Here is an 18,753-nt window from a genome sequence, read left to right as displayed (position 1 = left end):
TGGGGCAGGGGTAAGTCATGTGGGATTGTGGGACCCTGGAAGGGCTTGGGATCTTTCTCTGCACGAGCCTGGAAGCCACGGAAGTATTTTTAGCCAAGGAGCAGCCCAAGCTGGCATCTGTTTTCTTTTTCGTTTCTTTTTTAAAGATTTTATTTATTTATTTGAGTGGTAAAATTACAGACAGTGAGAGGAAGAGAGGAGAGAGAGAGAGAGATGTCTTCTTCCTTCCGCTGGTTCACTCCCCAAATGGCTGCAACGGCTGGAGCTGCACCAATCTGAAGCCAGGAGCCAGGAGCTTCTTCCAGGTCTCCCACGTGGGTGCAGGGGCCCAAGCACCTGGGCCATGTTCGACTGCTTTCCCAGGCCATAGCAGAGAGCCAGATTGGAAGATGAGCAGCTGGGACTTGAACTGGCGCCCATATAGGATTCCCGTGCCGCAGGCAGAGGATTAACCCACTGCGCCGCAGCGCTGGCCCGGTCGTCTGTTCTCAGACACTCCTCTGTGATGAAGGGTGAGGGCGGACAGGGAAGCCAAAGAGGAGGCTGTTGAGGGCAGAGGAGGCTCAGCCCTGTGGGCCCAGCGAGCAGTGGCCAGGCTCTGGGTGGGCTCCAAGGCAGAATGCCCCCGATTCACCAGCAGCCTGGGCATTGGGTGCCTCAGGCCAGAGTTGGCCCTGGCTGTGATGGGCAGAGCTGGGGACAGGAGGAGGCAGGGGAGCTTTGGGGTGGGCTGGGGCGTCCAGTCAGGAGCTCAGTGTTTGTGAAGCGCCTTAGATGTCCCTGTGGAGGTGTCGGCTGTCCACGTCCAAGCCAGCAGCTGCACACGTGGGAGTGAGCGGCAGGTCATGGGCAGGTAAAGCTACAGAGACTGAGACCATCAGGGAGGGAGGGGGGGAGGTGGAGAGGCCAGGACGGAGCTGGGGCTCCCTGTGCCTGCGAAGGAAGTAGCAAGGAGCCTGAGGGAGGAGAACCAGGCGCGGGCCGGAAGTCACAGGAGGACAGGCCCTGAGGTCAAACGCCACAGGCAGGTCTCCCAAGACCCACTGAGAACCAACGCCTGGATTCAGCACCCTGCAGGCTGCGGGTGCCGGGCACGAGAGCTGGGTGGGGGCTGCATGGGGGCGTCTCTGCAGAAGCAGGTTTGTAGGCAACAGTAGAGAGAAACTGAGGCCGCAGGCGGTGGAGATCCTTTGAGTTTTGCTTTGCTCTAAAGGGAAGAACAGCGAGTGGTGGGCAGCCGTAGAGGGCGCCGTGGTTCAGCAGAGGAAGCGGAGTGTGGAGGTGGTGTACAGCGCCCGTGACTGCCACCAGGTTGGGATGGAGACTGGGTCTCCATGAGGATGAGGGCAGGGCCAGGTGCGGGGGGAGGGGGTGAGGAATGTTCTCTCCAAGGAAGAAATAAAGAAGGAAGCCAGGCTGTGGGTGAGAGTGAGGACCCACCCATCGCTGGGAGGAGCGGCGTGCACTGAGCAGTGGCGTGAGGCCAGCTGGGTGGTGTGCTTCTCCATCACCTCTTCGTGGCATAGGTGCAGGCGCTGAGCTGATGGGGAGTTGAGGGATGCAGTCTCCAGAAACTTGGCTGTGCAGGGGCGGGGCTGGGGGAGAGAGAGACAGAGAGAGAGAGAGAGAGAAAGAGAGAGAGAGAGCTAGCTGGAAGAAGAGGCAGGGAGGGCAGGAAGGAAGCCAGGTAGGGGAGCGGAGGGCAAGGGGCCAGGAGAAGGGGAGGCTGTGAGAGTCAGGAGGGCACCAGGGCACCAAGGCAGGGCAGCGATGGTGTTTGTGTCCGATGCTTCCTGGGTTGGGCACAGAAGCAGAGAGGCATCCATAGGAACTGGCCAGGAAGAACCCACGCGGCTTTCCCGGGCTCTCAGGATGTGCTCAGCTCCTCAACGCCACTCCAGCCCTTCTCTCCAGAGTTCCGGCACACCCACCCCTTCTCTGCCTCCCCAGCTCCTGACCTGGGAGGGAGCCCAAGTTCCAACTCCCGCCAGACAAGATTCTTGGGCAAGAGACCCCAGAGCCGCCCTGTGGGAGCAGGAGGTTGCGCTTGGGTGGATGCGACTTGATCCTCATTGGGGCGGGGGCGGGGGTGGAGGGTGGGGGAGGGGTCCAAGTTCGGCTGTTTATGGTGGCGGATTTGTGTCCTTTAAAATACCGAACAGCACAGCAGCCTCCTTCCCTGCACCCCTTCCTTTGTCCCCCTCACTGTCCTGTGTTCTTCCCACCCCACCCCTTCCTCCCTTCCTTCCTCCGCTCCTTTCAATAAACATGTGTTTGGAACCCGGCACAACCTGTATGAGCGCCCCAGAAAAGTCACAGAGAGGGGGAGGTGGCAGCCCCTCTGGGACCCCCTGGGGCTCCTGGTGCTAACAGAATCCTGGCTGTGCCCAACCTGGGGCAGCAGGTGCTCAGGGGCTATGGGAGGGGGTGGAGCCCAGTTTGTCCTCCAGGGTGCCCTGGCAGCAGGGGCTGTGTCTGCGCCCCAGTGCTGGAGCCCAGAGGAGATGGGCGGGGGGGTTCAAGGCGTCTCCCTCCTAAGGGACCCAGAAGGGTGCTCCTGCCCCTCCCACTTTGGAGGCGTCTTGAGGGATCCCAGGCTCCATCTGTGGCAGGCATCCAGGAATGTGCAAGGAAAGCCAGGCTGCGGAGGGAAGAGCTCTCTGGGGGCCTAGCGTCACCAGTGGCGGAATTAACAACCCCGGATCCACCTTCAGCAAATTCCTCTCCCCGAAACAATGAGCTGTGTCTACTGTCTGTGTTCCCTTTAGCTGGGCACCTTAGGATTCTGTAACCAAGGGCTGTGCTGCAGGAAGAAATAAACACTTGTGGGTTTTCCAGCACTTGCAGCTTTGCGCATCCTGGAAGCCAAAGCAAAAAGGGGAAGTAGATAAACCGTAAAGCTCTCGTTTTCAGGAAGCTTCAGGTTTTTATTGTTTGTTTGCTTTAGCCCCTAATTCCCTGCTTGACACTAAATTCCACGTGGGACATTGATAGATAGTTACAACTTCCGGGATAACTGTTGAGCAAGAGAAGCAGTTTTCACAGGCTTTTTTTTTTTTTTTTAAGATTTTATTTATTTTATTTTTTAAAGATTTATTTATTTGTTGAAAGTCAGAGTTACACAGAGAGAGGAGAGGCAGAGAGAGAGAGAGAGAGAGGAGAGAGAGAGGTCTTCCATCTGCTAGTTCACTCCCCAGATGGCTGCAACGGCCGAAGCTGCACCGATTCGAAGCCAGGAGGAGCCAGGAGCTTCTTCCAGGTCTCCCACGTGGGTGCAGGGCCCAAGGCCCTTGGCCATCTTCTACTGCTTTCCCAGGCCATAGCAGAGAGCTGGATCGGAAGTGGAGAAGCTGGAACTAGAACCGGCGCCCATATGGGATGCTGGTGCTTCAGGCCAAGGCTTTAATCCACTGCGCCATAGCGCCAGCCCCAAGATTTTATTTATTTTAAAGGCAGAAATGCAGGGAGAAGGAAAGAGAGAGAGTGATAGAACTAGAGAGAGAGAGAGAGAGAGAGATCTTCCATCTGTGGGTTCAGTTTCCAAATGGTCACAATGGCTAGAGCTGGGCTAATCGAAGCCAGGAGCCAGAAGCTTCTTCTGGGTCTCCCAATGGCTCTAGGGCCCAAGCACTTGGGCCACCTTCTGCTGCTTTCCCAGGAGCATTAGTAGGGAGCTGGACTGAAAGCGGAGCAGCCGGGACTCAAACCGGCACCCACACGGGATGCCAGCATTGCAGGCAGAGGCTTAAACCTTTATGCCATAGCACCGGCCCCATTCATAGACTCTTAAAACAACTAAGATCCAGATACAAAGAGAGAGGCAAAGAGTGGAATGGAAGTTGCTCTGTTCCCTGCCCACCTTGGATGGCCACGTCCTCCCCCTTGCTGTCCAGAAGGGAGTACAGTTCAGCATGAACCACTGAGAAACAGCACAGGAGGCCCTGGCCCACTACGGCCAGCAGGGGCCGCTGTGGGTGGATGCAGCTGTCCAGTACTATAAGGAAATACCGGAGGCAACTGATAAAGAAAAGAGGGCTGGCCGGTGCCATGGCTTAACAGGCTAATCCTCCGCCTGCGGCACCGGCACACCGGGTTCTAGTTCTGGTTCGGGCACCGGATTCTATCCCGGTTGCCCCTCTTCCAGGCCAGCTCTCTGCTATGGCCCAGGAAGGCAGTCGAGGATGGCCCAAGTCCTTGGGCCCTGCACCTGCATGGGAGACCAGGAGAAGCACCTGGCTCCTGGCTTCGGATCAGCGAGATGCGCCGGCCGCAGCGGCCATTGGAGGATGAACCAACGGCAAAAAGGAAGACCTTTCTCTATGTCTCTCTCTCCCACTATCCACTCTGCCTGTCAAAAAAAAAAAAAAAAAAAAAAAAAAAAAAAAAAAAAGGGCTATTTCGGCTCTCAGTTCTGCAGTCCAAGGCCAGGTGGCCTCCCTGGTTCAGCCTCTTGCTGGCAGAGAAAAGACAGGCAGCAGGCATGGCGTTGTCTCTGTCGCGCTCCTTCTAAAGCTACCGGGATTCAGTGCTGCTGACTCCACACCAGGTACCAGGCTGAGTTCGATCTCTTTCTAAAGAGTCCATGGCCGAGAACCACGGTTGGAGCGCCCTCAATCTAAGACCCTGGGGGCTAAGCTCCTACATGCTGAACGTTCAGGGGGCAAACCACATTCAAAGCAGAGGGAGATCAGGGTGGGGAGGGGGTGAAAAGGAGAGGAAAAGTGCACCTGGCTGGGGTCCCCCTAGCTTGTAGAGCACTGAGCCTGATAAAGATTTCTCTGGAACAGGAGGGTGAGGGGAGGGCTGGGGAGGCAGAGCCTGTCTGTCCCCGGCCCTCCCTGTCTCAGGCCCACTTGCTGAGCGAGAGGTCTGTGTCAGCGTCTCCTGATGCCAAGGTGTGTCTCGGGCTGTGGGAGGCACAGGCAGCCCTAAGGAGTGGCTCGCCAATTGCATCAGGTATGTCACCTGGAGTGTCCAAGGTTCTCCCGATAGAAACATCACGTTTGAGCCGGTGCCGCGGCTCACTAGGCTAATCCTCCGCCTTGCGGCGCCGGCACACCGGGTTCTAGTCCTGGTTGGGGCACCGGATTCTGTCCCGGTTGCCCCTCTTCCAGGCCAGCTCTCTGCTGTGGCCCGGGAAGGCAGTGGAGGATGGCCCAGCCGCGGCGGCCATTGGAGGGTGAACCAACGGCAAAAAAGGAAGACCTTTCTCTCTGTCTCTCTCTCTAACTGTCCACTCTGCCTGTCCAAAAAATAGATAAATAAATAAATTTAAAAATAGAGCTGGAACAAGAGGCCACACCATCTGTGTAGGAGAAAATGAAACATGAACCCAGGGCACAGACAGGGCCCACAGGAGCTGCCTGGTTTCTACCTTGGCCCTCTTAGAGGGAGACATAGGGAGAAAGGCCCTGGACTGACCATGAGGGTGTAAGTTGGTTCCCAGTCTGGAGGGACACTACCCAGATGTCTCCAGGGGTACCAGGAGCTGCTGTCCCCCAGGCACTGGCAGATGCAATTACAAAGCCTCCCTGGAAGAACTTAGTTCAGTCCAGGCAGTGGTAAGTGCAAAGCAGCCATTGTGAGGTGCTTCCTGTTAAGAGTGGGAGAAGTTATTCGAGCAGCATGGAGGACAGTTGCACACGTACGAACCCGTGAGCCCAGCAGACAGAGCACGCAGCTCTGCGCACCCCACCCCACCCCACCGGGGAGTGCTGATTCAGTGCGATGCACCAGGCAAGGGGGCAGCTACATTCCTGCCACGGTCAGCAGACAGGGCCTGACGCTGCACGTGCTCTGCTCTGGGATCCCGAAGGTGGTGCCCGTGGAACATTCTCCAAGGGACACCACCCTGGCCTGCCGAACCCAGCACGATCTAAAAAATGTAGTCTTCCCATCAAGTGGCTACTGCCTCCATGGAGGTAATCTCTGGATTAGAGTCTGTGTTGATGCTGTCCTGGGCCCCAGCTGGGTTGCCCTAACTTGCTTTAGAGGAGCCAGCCGTGGGCACGGCAACCGCACACAACTCAGTAACTTCTTGGTGCCTCTTCCAGCTCCTTCTTGTCTGGGGAAGAAGTTAGCATAAATATCACCTTTCCTTATTTATGTTCTCTACAATTTCTGAACCGGTACCAGGTGTAGGGAAGCAGCAGGGCACCTGCCCAGAGCCGTGTGGCCCTCCAGGGCCACCCGAGGGTGACAGGAGGACAAGCCACGTTTTATTGCAGATCCTTTGCCAACGCACAGGGCTGCTGCTCCTATGACTGAGCTACTCCTGTCACTGTATGAATCAACAGGAAAGCCACAGGGGGCGATCTGGGTTAGGACATTCGTTCATTTTGGGATCCTGGTCTTCCCACAGCGCTGGGGCCCCGAGATGGCCCAAGCATTTCTATGATGAGTGCGAAGTTTAGCTTCAAAGGACCAGACTCCATAACACGATAAACTCAGATCCCTCCAAATAAAAACCCAGATGGGTTTTGGCCTCCTCTCAGCTCGGCAGGCTGAATCCCTTAATCTTCCAGATGATTATGGAAAAACCCTTATCTCTGCCTGTCAAAGCCACCACTGTCGTGGGGGCGTCCCCTGGGAAGCACGAGCCGAGCCTTAATCACTTAGATGGTGTGCAGCGCGCATTATCTTGAAGCAGGCCTCACGTGGGGCCTTCAAAACATTCTCAAAAATGCGTATTATGAAAAAGATCAGGCAAGGGTTTCAACAGAGTTTTGCACCACAGTCAACTGATCTTTTAATTCCGTTTGCCACAAACTTTGTGAAGTACCCCCTACTGGAAGGAGCACAACACAGGATGCGTTCCAGGCACAGCGTGGCCAGCAGATGGGCAGGTGGCTGGACTCACCCCAGTGGATCACTGAAAGTGACAGTGGGCCCTTCCTCCTCGTGGAAGAGGAAGCTGGTCCGGCACTCCAGGCGACACGGGCAGATGGGTTGAAGGTTCTGGTACTTTTGCCCAACAGGTGTGGCACGTTCCTCTGCAAGGCTGACCTGTTTGAGTTAGGGCCATGTGGCTCCCAGATGGGCAGGGACTGCAGGCATCCGGGCTGTATGTTGGACCACAGGGGTGCCTGCGCCCTGCAGGGGTGAGGGACCAGGGGGTAGACTCCGCTTGCCATGGGAGCCCTTGTGAAGGAGGGTTCGGCTCATCTGGGTGGGGCCTCCCGCCACACCCCCTGCTCCCCTACTCCATTAGAATGACTCACACTTGCTGAAGAGATGAGTCATGTGGGTTACGAAACCCCAGGGCTCCTGAGAGGGAGGCTGGGAAGGGCCTCAGGAACCCTGTCTCTGCCGGTCCTGTCCCGTCCCCACCCCTGCTCCAGGCCCCTCACCTCCACCTGCCAAGCCGCACTATCGAGCAAGAATCCTTTTTCTTTTTAATTCATTTATTTGTTGAAAGATAGTGGGGAGGAGGAATCTTCCATCTGTTGGTTTGCTCCCCCCAATGCCCACAGCAGCTGGGCTTGGGCCAGGCTGAAGTCAGGAGCGGAGAGGTCCACCCAAGTCTCCCGCGTGGGTGACAGGAATCCGCCTACTTGAGCCTTCCTGGGCGCACCTTAGCTGGAAGCAGGAGGTGGAAGCCGAGTTGGGGACTCCAACCCAGGCTCTGATCTGGGATGCAGGACTCCCAAGCCACAGCTTAACGGCCCGGCCAATGCCCACCCGGAGCAGGTGCCTCTGCAAGCACTCAGGACAAGTCTGCTCCTGGGAACGGAGCTTCCTTAGGCTTTCGTAGTGTACTGAAGCTGGAGGCTCCCTTCCCGCACCGGGCCTGCGGGCAGCAGTAGGTCTGGGAGGGACGAGAGGAGAAAGCTAACTCTTGGGGATCTCCGTCTCTCCATGGTGCGGGCTTGTTTACCATGGGGACGTTTCCACCGCTCTCCTGCGTGCAGTCGGATAAACATCTACTGGATACCGGGCTGCTCCAGCCAGCAGGGGTAGCCACGAGGCAACTCCTTCCCCCAGCTCTGTGGGTGCGTGAACACCCAGCACGCGGCAGGCCTGGCCCCATCAAAACACTCGCTCACCGCCAGCGGCCTCTGACGTCATCCTGACGGCCTGTGGGGTATATGCCACCGTCACCCCCACTTTACAGGTGAAGCGCCCGCGCCCCACAAGGCCAGGCACTAGCCAGGATCACACAGCCGCCAAGGGGAGGGCCGGGGACTCCCGCACAGCCAGCTTCCCCAGGGACTCCCCACACCCAGGTAACCTGCCAGGTGCCTCGGCCCCAGTCCGCGGGGCGCCTTCCATCGGGTCGGCCGCCGACGTGGGCAGGCCACTGGGCCTGGGAGCCCCACCAGGTGAGTGCGGCCTCCCAGGTGCCTTACCTGTGGGGTGGCGCCGACCTCTGGCATTTGCTCTGGGGAACGCGGGACGCACCTGAGATGCCCCCGGGGCCTCCGAGCTCCTGGCAGAGCCCCCGGGGCTGTCCTGCGCCAGAAGGTCCCAGAAGTCGGCGGGGAGGCCACCCCGGCGGGGACCGTTCCGGGCCTCTCCCGCCGCGGTCGGCGCAGCCGGTACCCGGCGCACGAGCGCGGGCCCAGGGGCGCCGCCGGCCGCGCAGGCGGGAACGCGCCGCGGCCGCTTCCTCCTCCCTCGCTCCCGCCCGCGGCGGCGGCGCTTCCCGGCGCGGAGCGGCTTTAAAAGGCGGCTCCCCACCCCCCGGCGCACTCGCCGCCCGGGCGCCGCGCGAGCTGCCGCTGCCATGCCTCCGCGCGCGCCGCCTGCGCCCCGGCCCCGGCCGCCGCCCCGGGCCGCCGCCGCCGCCGCCGCGGGCGCATGGGGCGAGGGGGGCGCCGGCGGGCGCGGGTTCCGGCCACTCGCGCCGCGTCCCTGGCGCTGGCTGCTGCTGCTCGCGCTGCCCGCCGCCTGCTCCGCGCCGCCGCCGCCGCGCCCCGTCTACACCAACCACTGGGCAGTGCAAGTGCTGGGCGGCCCGGCCGCGGCGGACCGCGTGGCCGCGGCGCACGGCTACCTCAACTTGGGCCAGGTGAGTGCGGCCGGCCCCGCGCGCCGCAAACTTTCCCGGCGTCGGCGGGCACGCGCGTGGGAAGGCATCCGGGACGGCTCGGCCCGCACGTTCGGGGGAGCCCCCCGCGGGCTTTGGCGGGGCGACCTGGGGCCCGCGTGGGCGCCCACGCAGGCCTGGCGCGCGGGCCGCAGTCCCCGGGCAGGGCGTTCGGGAGAGTGGCCGCGGAAGCAGGGGCAGGCGCGCACACCTGCCGGGCCGCGCGCGAGTGGGAGCGTCTCGGGCTGCCCGAGGCTCGGTCCTTGGCGCACTCCCTGCCCCGCACCGCTCCCGGCCCCAGCCCCAAACCCGCCAGCCCCTCTGCCCTCGACGGGGCGGCGCGGGGCTCTGGGCCCCGTGTGCGCGCCGGCCGCCGCTCGCTCCGGGCGACGTGCGCGGGGCTCGGCCCCTGGGGCGTCGGTGCTCCCGGCGCAGCGCAGGTCCCAGAAGCCGCGCCCTTGTCCGGGAACAGGCACCCTGCGTTTAAAACCGCTCGCGGCACTCAGGGAGACTGCTTTGTTTCTGGGGTTCTGCCGAGGATGGGGGGCGGCCCCCTGCCTCTGAGCTGTGTGGCCTTGGACCAGTCAGTTGCCGGATTGCTGGTCCGTAGCGCCGGTGACAGTGGAATGCCAAATTCCGTGTGGCCGCTACTGGACCTGACCCTCCGTGAAGAACCAGGGCCAGACTCCCACCCCCAACCTCGCCCCTGTGCTGCCCATGAGTCAGGGACCAGTCCTGGGCACTGGCAGGTGCGCTTTCCGAGGTGCGGGTCCCGGTCCGGGTGGATGGTGGAGTGTGCTTCCCACAAGGAGAGTGCCCAGCGCAGGGGTCCCACCTGCACTCGGGGCGCTCAGTGAAGGGGGGGGGCGCCTCCGGACTCCAGCGTCAGTGCCAGACCGCGTTAAATTCAGTTTCATCACCACCGCTGGCGAAGCCTGCGTGCGGAGCGTGCCGCGCGCCGGCGTCAGTGACAAGCCCTCTGCAGCCAGGCCCCGTGGGGATGCGCCCGTGGGCGCTGTGCCCTCTGGAAGGCGCGATCCTGCCCCGGGCGGGAGAGTTCGATCATGCTTTTCACCACCTGTGTGAAATACAGTGAGTGAGATGAAATGTGTGGGTACACACTTAGTCTCCCCAGACGTGCTGAGGGCCAAGACGTGGCCTCTGGGCCACTCTGCCTTTGTTTCTCTCTGTTCTCCTAAATTGCCCTGGCTGATTGTCCAGAGGGAGGTGGGTGCTGCTGGTGTTGGCTTGGGGCCCCTGGCTCCTGCCAACATGTCCCTGCTCTGCCCAGGTGGCCCAGAAATTTGTCTTCAGCTGAAAGTGACTCTTCCAGTGCACGGGAAATTACAAAGGGCTGCGTTTCTGGCTCCTATAATTAAACGAGCAGGAAGGAGCTAAAGTTGGGCTGTGGGTGCCTGGACGTGGCCAGCGAGAGGCAGAGGAGTGGTTACCCTCCCACCTCCACCCCACCCCACCCTGGTTCTGGGCCCTGGGAATGAACATGCCGGGTGCCGGAAGCGCACGCCTGGTTTTGCCTGGGGGAGAGAAGATTCCTCCCTGCCTGTACTCCCTGCCCCGGCTGGCCTGGGTGCAGTCAGGGTGGACCCAGGAATGAGTTGGATGGGGACAGGTACTGTCTGCAAGGTTGGTTTGTGATCACTCCAGGAGCACCTGAGACTGTTCCAAACCCAGCCGTCCCTCCCACCTCTCAGAGCACTGTCCGTGTGGAAGACTGCCCACTTAGTAAGAACTCTTTGGAAACCTCACTGCCTTTTATACCCAGGAGACTTTGTGAGTCCCACGTGAGACATAGGCGTATCGGACTAGCCTTGGTTTGCAGGTGAGCACCTGGAAGTAAAGCAAGGGGGGACGGCCTTTCACCTGCACAGGGCAAGCGTGTGTCAGCGCTGGCAGTGTGCCCCTGCCCGCTGTCTCCTGCTGTGTCCTCTCCTCCCCTTCTTGGAAGGGGCAGCTAGTGGGAGCCGCTGCGAGTCAGAGCCCTGCTTTCTCCGGGATCCTTGCCGTGCGCTCCGGCTGGCTTGACTGTTTTACTTTCTATCACACAGTGGATTGCCTGATGCAGTTCACGGTCTGGGTTATTCGCCTTTCGTGTTGTTCGTCTTTCTTGAATTAAGAAAGGCTCTGGGCCTTTCTCGATGGAAAAAAAAATGCACATCCTCAGGCACAAGATAAGATTGCATCCTTTTGCTCCTCTGTATATCATTCCAGATGATACAACAAAGGTTTGGAAGAATCAAATGTCATGATTAACAGATGACATAACTACACAGATGATCTGAGAGTAGCTAGAGAGTGAATATTAGAACAAAGAAGAGAGATGAGTTAATGCATTGCTTGGCCACCCGTAGCTACCTGTACAGCAGCAACATCCGAAGGAATAAAAGATATTATAATCCAGCCTAGCATCAAAGCTCTGAGATACTTTGGACTAAATCTGAAAACACTGACATGTGTGTGGGGAAGATTTTGAGATATTTAAAGGGAGGATTGAAAGGAGGAAGTCTGGAAAATGGAGAGAGAGATTGTGTTCAAGAATATAATCATTACTTACTGTGTGAATTCAATGGGATTCAGTTGCAGGATTTTCTGTGGAATATGAAATTGCACAAATGAATTCTAGAATTTGCAAGGAGGAGTAAGGTTCAAGAATAATGTCTGGACAGGTCTAAAAAAGAAGAGAGGTGGCCGGCGCCGCGGCTCACTTGGTTAATCCTCCGCCTGTGGTGCTGGCACTCCGGGTTCTAGTCCCGGTTGCTCCTCTTCCAGTCCAGCTCTCTGCTGTGGCCCGGGAAGGCAGTGGAGGATGGCCCAAGTGCTTGGGTCCCTGCACCTGCATGGGAGACCAGGAGAAAGCACCCAGCCCCTGGTTTCGGATTGTCGCAGTGCCGGCCATGGCAGCCATTAGAGGAGTGAACCAACAAAAGGAAGACCTTTCTCTCTCTCTCTCTCACTGTCTAACGCTGCCTGTCAAAAAATAAATAAATAAATAAATAAATAAAAAAGAGGAGAGGTGGGTGTTGGGCGTAGGGGTTAAGATGCTACTTGTGATGCCTGGGTCCATGTCTGGGCTCTGCTTCTGCGCTACTTTCCTGCTGATGAAGGCTCTGGGAGGCAGCAGGTGTCTCTGTCACCCACGTGGGAGCTGGATGGAGCTCCTGGCACCTGGCTTTGGCCTGGCCCAGCCCCAGTTGTTGTAAGCATGTGGGGAGTAAACCAGCAGATAGGAGTTCTCTGTCTCTCTGCCTTGGAAATAAATACATAAATAGGAACGAAGTTGTGATCACAGTCGTTGGGCACGGGCCCAACCTAGTGCTCGGGCAGGGGAGTTGATGCCCAGCCAAGCACGAATGGGGACGCCTGGGCAGAATCATTGCAGATGGATGGGGGAGGGGAGGGCGTTTAATAAATGGTGCTGGGAGAATGAACTGTTCACAGTACATTCCAGCGAGGGTTAAATATCCGTGTGGGATACCTTTATGACATTAGGAAAGAGAAGGTACCAGGGGAAACAAATAAACAAAGGAAACAATTGATGCTTTTAGAAGTTTTATATAAACAAAGGTATGGTAACAGAGTTAAAAAGCAAGAAATAGGGGCTGACACTGTGGTGTAGCAGGTTAAGCCACTGCCTGCAGTGCCAGCATCCCATCTGAGCACCAGTTCCAGTCCCAGCTGCTCCACTTCCATTCTAGCTCCCTGCTAATGGACCTGGGGAAGAAGTAGAAGATGGCTGAAGTGCTTGGGTCCCTGCACCCACATGGGAGACCCAAGCTCCTGGCTTTGGCCTGGCCCAAACCTGGCTGTTGTGGCTATTTGGGGAGTAAACCAGTAGATGGAACATCTCTCTCCCTCTCTCTCCTTCTCTCTCTTTCTCTCTCCCTCTCCCTCTTTCTTTCTGTCTTTCAAATAAACAAATCTGCATTAAAAAGTAATACTGAAGAAAGGATTTGCAACATATTACAGATAGATTAGTATATAGATTATTTTAAAAATATAAAATATTATTTTAAAAATATAAATGCCTGGTAGAAAACTGGAGAATATATGGATGGGGAGTTTGGTGAAGAGCAAACCCTGAGAGGTGACAGCGAGCTGCCCTGGGAGTTGGTGGGGCAGCCGCCCTCGGCACCAGCGAGTCCCCTGCACACCTCTGAGGGGGGGATGAGAGGAAGAGACTGGGAGCAGAACTTGAACTGCACTGTTCTCGTTCACAACAGACACACGTACAAGGGAAGGCCAAAACTTTCATGGACTATGGAAGTGAAAGGTGAGCTCATTTTGGTGCGAAAAATTTGAAGTCCGTGCCTACGAGGGCTCTTCAAAAAGGTCACGAAACACATACACAGTGGGAGAACTGCCCGTGGACTTCGGGAGTTTTCTTTGCTCCAGAATGAATGTACCCTTTAATTCTGTGTCCCGTGGGCTTTCGGAAGCCCCTCGTGTGTTGGTGTGTACATTAGCCCTCCGTATCCGCGGGTTCCCCAGCCTCCCCTTCAGCCAACCATAGATCAGAAACGTTGAAAAATAAAATGCGGCAGGACTGAAAATACACAGACGCTTTCTTGTTGCTCTTCCTGAACAATGCAGCGTTAACAGCTGTTGACATAGCCTTTTCGTTGGATCAGGTATTACAAATCATCTGGAGGTGGTTTAAAGTGTGTGCGTACGTTATATGCAAATACCGCACCATTTTAATAAGAGGCTTGATCACCCACGGGTCTTGGTATCTGCGTTGTTCCTCTCTCAGATTCCAAGGAACAACTATGTATGTATTCCTATTCCTATATGAATATGAATATATGCAGAGTACATACAAGATTCTATTTAGGCACTGTGCATTTTTTATTTGTGTCAGTGTGTGTGGCATGTGGCTACAGGTACGTGTGCATACCCAGAAGTATATATGCATTCATATACATGTATGGATTTATATACACACGTTTATACATGTGCATCAGGTGTTCAAGGAGAAGAAGAGGAAATGGACATTGTACACACGCACACACACCCCTCGGTGGTCCTGGACCACCCGAAGCCTGTCTCTAGATACACAAGCGCCTCTGGGCCCTGGCTGAACAAGCCCTGGACCTCCCAGGCTGCGCGAATCCGCTTGTCGAGGAAGTGGTGGCCCTGAGAAGCAGTGCTTGGCTGCAGATCACACAGCCCTTCGGACAGAGCTGGACCCGTGGCTCCCGCTTGTTGCCCTCCCCGCTGCTCTGCCCCTCTCTCCATGGAGTCCTCTCTTGGCAGAAGGGGCCCTGATGCCTCTGGGACAAGACAAGATGTTTATGTACGAGAATGGCAGTGAGGTCCCGCGTGCACGGCAGCTCGGGAGTGATGTTTATCTTGAGGGTGGCACTTAGACACCATACTTCCCCTTGCATTTTTGCTTTGCCTGGGGTATTGAGCTAATTTGTTGGTTCGGCGTCTGAACATAAAAAGGTGGGCCAGCTGCCAGGGCCCTAAAAGATCTAAGAGCCTTAAACGATGTTGAACTTGCCTTAAATAGTTTTACTTAAAATAGCTGCGGAGTGGGACGGACCTGGCCCAGCGTTTCAGGTGGGTCTGTGGAATTCATTTGTCAGCCCGGGAGACTTCCCGTGCTAAAGACAGCCAGTTCCTACGGCACAGCGCGCTGATGCCTTCACCGGGTGTTAACTTACGGGCCAGAAATGGATCCGCCAGAGTGTCGGGGGCTTGCTAGGGACAAGGGGGAGCCCAGAGTAGTGACCCCCCGCGTCCTGGGTCTCAGCGATTTCTGGCCGATGCTGTCTTGGTTTGCTGCTCCAAGCAGAGAGCCATGTGCACAGGTGACCTGGGAGTGGCCCCTATGGGACCTGGGGACACAGATGAGAGTGGCCTGGTGAGGCTTGTTGTCCCCGACCCTCCCATGTGGCATGTGTGCTGAGATCACAGGTTTAAGTGGACAGGGCTTTAACTGAGTGGCCAGCCCTCTTAAGTTGAGGGCTGTAGTGGGTGGAGCCAGGAGAACTCCACCAGGCTTTGTCCATGGGCTGCTCCCGTGCTCTGGGTCTGCCAACTCAGTCCCCAGGGGGCTTTGAGCCTCTGCACGGTTTTTTTTTTTTTTTTTTTTTTTTAATTTTTTAATTTTTGACAGGCAGAGTGGACAGTGAGAGACAGAGAGAAAGGTCTTCCTTTTGCCGTTGGTTCACCCTCCAATGGCTGCTGCGGCAGGCGCGCTGCGGCCGGCGCACCGCGCTGATCCGATGGCAGGAGCCAGGTGCTTCTCCTGGTCTCCCATGGGGTGCAGGGCCCAAGGACTTGGGCCATCCTCCACTGCACTCCCTGGCCACAGCAGAGAGCTGGCCTGGAAGAGGGGCAACCGGGACAGGATTGGTGCCCCGACCGGGACTAGAACCTGGTGTGCCGGCACCGCAAGGCGGAGGATTAGCCTAGTGAGCCGCGGCGCTGGCCTCTGCACGGGTTTTACTGTCTGAAAAGTGGTTCCTCTGACCCTCCTTGGTGCAGAAACCCTCCTCACCCTCTCCCAGCACCTGGCACCCACGCAGTGTCCACACTGTGCTGCCCCGGGTGCCTGTCTCCCTCTTGACCTCAGCACCCCTCACCCTAGCCACTGCTTCTCGTATGAGGGCTCTTGCTCATGGACCCTCGTGCCCAGCCCACTGAGGGGCGGTGAGGCCTCAGGTGCAGTTGGGCTGGGACAAGCCAGGGACGATAACCCATCCTCCAGTTCACGGCTGTCACCTTTGGCAGGTGGCGCTCATTCCTGCTCCTCACGCAGGTGAGCCTTTCCCTTCTGAGATGAGCAGTTGATTGACAGATGAACCTGTGTGGACCCACCCCGACCGCTGTTGCCCCCTCTCCAGCGATGCTCTGCTGGGGATACTCAGACATTTTATCAGTGTCAAAACTTAATCTCTCTTCTCCAAGGGGAATAAAACTCCCCAGCATCCTCCAGTTCTCCCAATTGCTCAAACCATTCATCATCTACAGGGCTAATGGTTTTTTTTTTTTTTTTTAAGTTTTATTTGAAAGGCATATTTGCATAGAAAGAAGGACAGAGAGAGATCTTCCATACATTGGTTCACTCTTCAAATGGCCATGTGGGCCAGGCCGGAGCTAGGAGCCAGAGGGTAGCAGGGGCTCAAGCACTTGGACCATTTGCTGCTGCTTTCCCAGGTGCAGTAGCAGAGAGCTAGGGATTGACAGTGGAGCACTGGGACTTGAACCTGTGCTCATGTGGGATGCTGGTGTTGCGGTGATGGTTTGACTGCACCAGAATGCCAGCCCCCGGACTACTCATTTCTCACTGCAGACCCCTCCTCACGTGGGCCCCTGTCTGCAGAGAGGGACCACTGTCTTCCCTTGGTGCCGAGCAGAGGCTGGGAGCCACCCTTGCCTCCGCCTGTTCCAATCTCTCCAGCTGTTGGTCGGTAGCCACGCCCATCCCTTTGGCTTTCAGGTGGCCAACAGGTGCCCCTGCTTCTCCCTGCCACTGCCCACCAGCACGCCAGGGGTCCCCTCGTGCCTCTGCCCTGCCATCTCTGCTCCAGTACCAGCTGCAGCTCCGCTGAACCTCTTCACTCTTGTTCGCGCCTGGGCTTTCTTACGCTGCTCTTTCCCCCTACGATGGCTTTCCCTGGTCTGCCGGCTGGGCCCCTCGTCCTCGGCTCTGCCCCACGGCTGGCTGCACGTGGGCCTGCCCAGGCCACTGCAGCCCCTCTGCTGTCCCGCAGACAGCCATCATCGGTGGCCTGTGTTGGCCCCGGGCTCTGGGTTCCTGGGCAAGTCTGCCCCAAGGTGGCCTTCTGGCCGCTGCCTCGGGTCAGTTCCAGTGAGCCAGGCCACGACACCAGGTCAGCCTGCAGCCGGGGCACGTGCGTTCGTTCCCTCAGTGAGTTTGTCACATGCTCTTGCTCCTGCTGGCGCTCAGCAATAAGAAGGGTAAGGCCCTTCCTGGCAGGAGCCCCTCGGTGAGCTCCTGCATGCTGGCGTCAGTGATTGCGCCCCTCCGCCTGCTGCCTTCTGACCTGAACCCCTTGCCTTTCAGGGGCCTCTCCGTGGGCCCCCTCCTGCGGGTGTGCTTGTGTGTGAGGGCACCCTCTCTGGGACTGGATCCGCTCAGCTCCAGACCCAGTGGGCCCCGTCACCCCGGTGGGGACCGGGTGCCCCTGATGTCCTAGAGCTCTTGCTCTCCGAGTCGGGCTCTGGCGCCCCGCTGGCAGGCCCGGGCCCACAGGCCGGTCGCGAGGACAGGGATGAATGGCCGTCAGTTGTCGGGAGCCTCATGCTCCGTGGGATGGGATTGGCAGCCTCGGGTTTCCATGGTAACCAGCCCATCAATGCCCTCAGTGTCGAGTCGGTGGCACCGTGGAGAGGAAGAAACAGTCTCATTGTCTCCCCCTGAGTCGCTTGGGCACAAACAAACTGCGTTCCACAGGGACCCACAGCCCGGAGCGGCGTGCTGCCCTGCCTGGCCCTGCACAGACCCACCTGCTGGCTGGGGTCAGGCCAGGGCTGACCGTGCCGGCCTTCTGCCCTCCCTGAGCCTCTGCTGTTTGCCCGTGGCCCATGGAGGCATTATGGGGTCCTCGTCTTCCCCATGGGAAGGCATGGCCTGCACGGATCAGCCTCCTGGAGCTGTGAGCATTGGCCATGCTGCTGTCGCCACAGGGTGGGGAAGTTGGGGTCAGAGGTCAGCGATCCTGGCTCTGGTTTCCAGATGCCCTGGTGAGAGCTCTGGGGTGGTCTCCTTGGTTCACTCAGCCAGCTCCTACTCGCCTGGCAGTGGGGCAGGACTCCCCACGCCCCCGGCCCATCAGTCACCCCGTACACCTCACGTCCCTTGCCCACGTCAGCCACCCCAAGAAGGCGCTCAGGGAAGCATGAGCATTGGGTCAAGGTGAAGTGTTGGGCTGCATGTCCCAGTCCACGACCACACCCACGACCACCCGTGGGAAAGTTCCCAGCTCCACCTCCCGGGCTGTCCCCCTGCAGGAGCCCAGCAGCTGTCGTCAAACGAGCCGCCTTGTCCACTGCAGTTCCTTGCCAGGCTCTCCTAGGGGCACAAGCTGGGAGGGTGGTTGGGGTGGGGGGGAGGGTGCTGCCCTTTTGTCCCATAAGGGTCCTCTGTCTGCAGACCAGGCCTGGTAGGAGAGGACTGCAGGGGAAGGAGTCCTACCCCCTTCCCTTGTTGTCCAGGCTGGAAACAGGGTTGTTACCGTGGACTCCCCCTCCCCTCAGCCCACGTCTCCCTGCCACAAGTCCTGGCCGGCCTGCGTCCAGCTCCTCTTGCTGCCGAGCCCATGGCTGTAGCCCTGGCTGCACCTTCTTGCTTGCACCCTCTCGTGATGGCCTCTGGCCGCCCTTGCAGGCCGTCCCTACACTGCTAGCCGTGGTTGTACAGAGCCCCAAGCCCCAGTGCTGTGCGTTCACCACGTTGACGTCAGCAGAGGCTCGGGCAGAGTGAAGGATGCTCCCTCTGTTCTACCTTCCTGTTCTGTCCTCAGCCCGGAACCCTCACCTTGGTCACGTGCCCCAGCAAAGCCAGACCTGGGGGTTCTGGGCTCTTGCCATCCGCTTTCGGCCTTTTGCACCTCTGTTCTGACCTGGGTGCTGTTCCCCTGGGTGGTCTGCCTAGGGCTTTTGTTCTCCTCTGGGATTAGGGGAGATGGAGCGTTCGTATTTATGTGCTGCCCAGCAGGGCTGACACTGGCCCGGGA

At 58.2% G+C, this 18,753-nt stretch overlaps 1 protein-coding gene across 2 annotated transcripts in view; it reads left to right on the top strand.

Annotated features, from left to right (window-relative positions):
* The first annotated feature begins 8,725 nt into the window (after positions 1-8,725).
* The window catches only part of PCSK6 (proprotein convertase subtilisin/kexin type 6), a 171,816-nt gene continuing 161,788 nt past the window's right edge, over positions 8,726-18,753 (top strand). For both annotated transcript variants that reach the window (XM_062204976.1, XM_062204975.1), the window contains exon 1: positions 8,726-9,010. In XM_062204976.1, coding sequence (XP_062060960.1) covers positions 8,726-9,010 — 285 coding nt within the window. The remainder of the gene's footprint in view (positions 9,011-18,753) is intronic.

The sequence above is a fragment of the Lepus europaeus genome, chromosome 11 (genome assembly GCF_033115175.1).
Source record: "Lepus europaeus isolate LE1 chromosome 11, mLepTim1.pri, whole genome shotgun sequence".
Taxonomy (NCBI): domain Eukaryota; kingdom Metazoa; phylum Chordata; class Mammalia; order Lagomorpha; family Leporidae; genus Lepus; species Lepus europaeus.
This window is presented reverse-complemented; position numbering and strand designations above follow the sequence as displayed.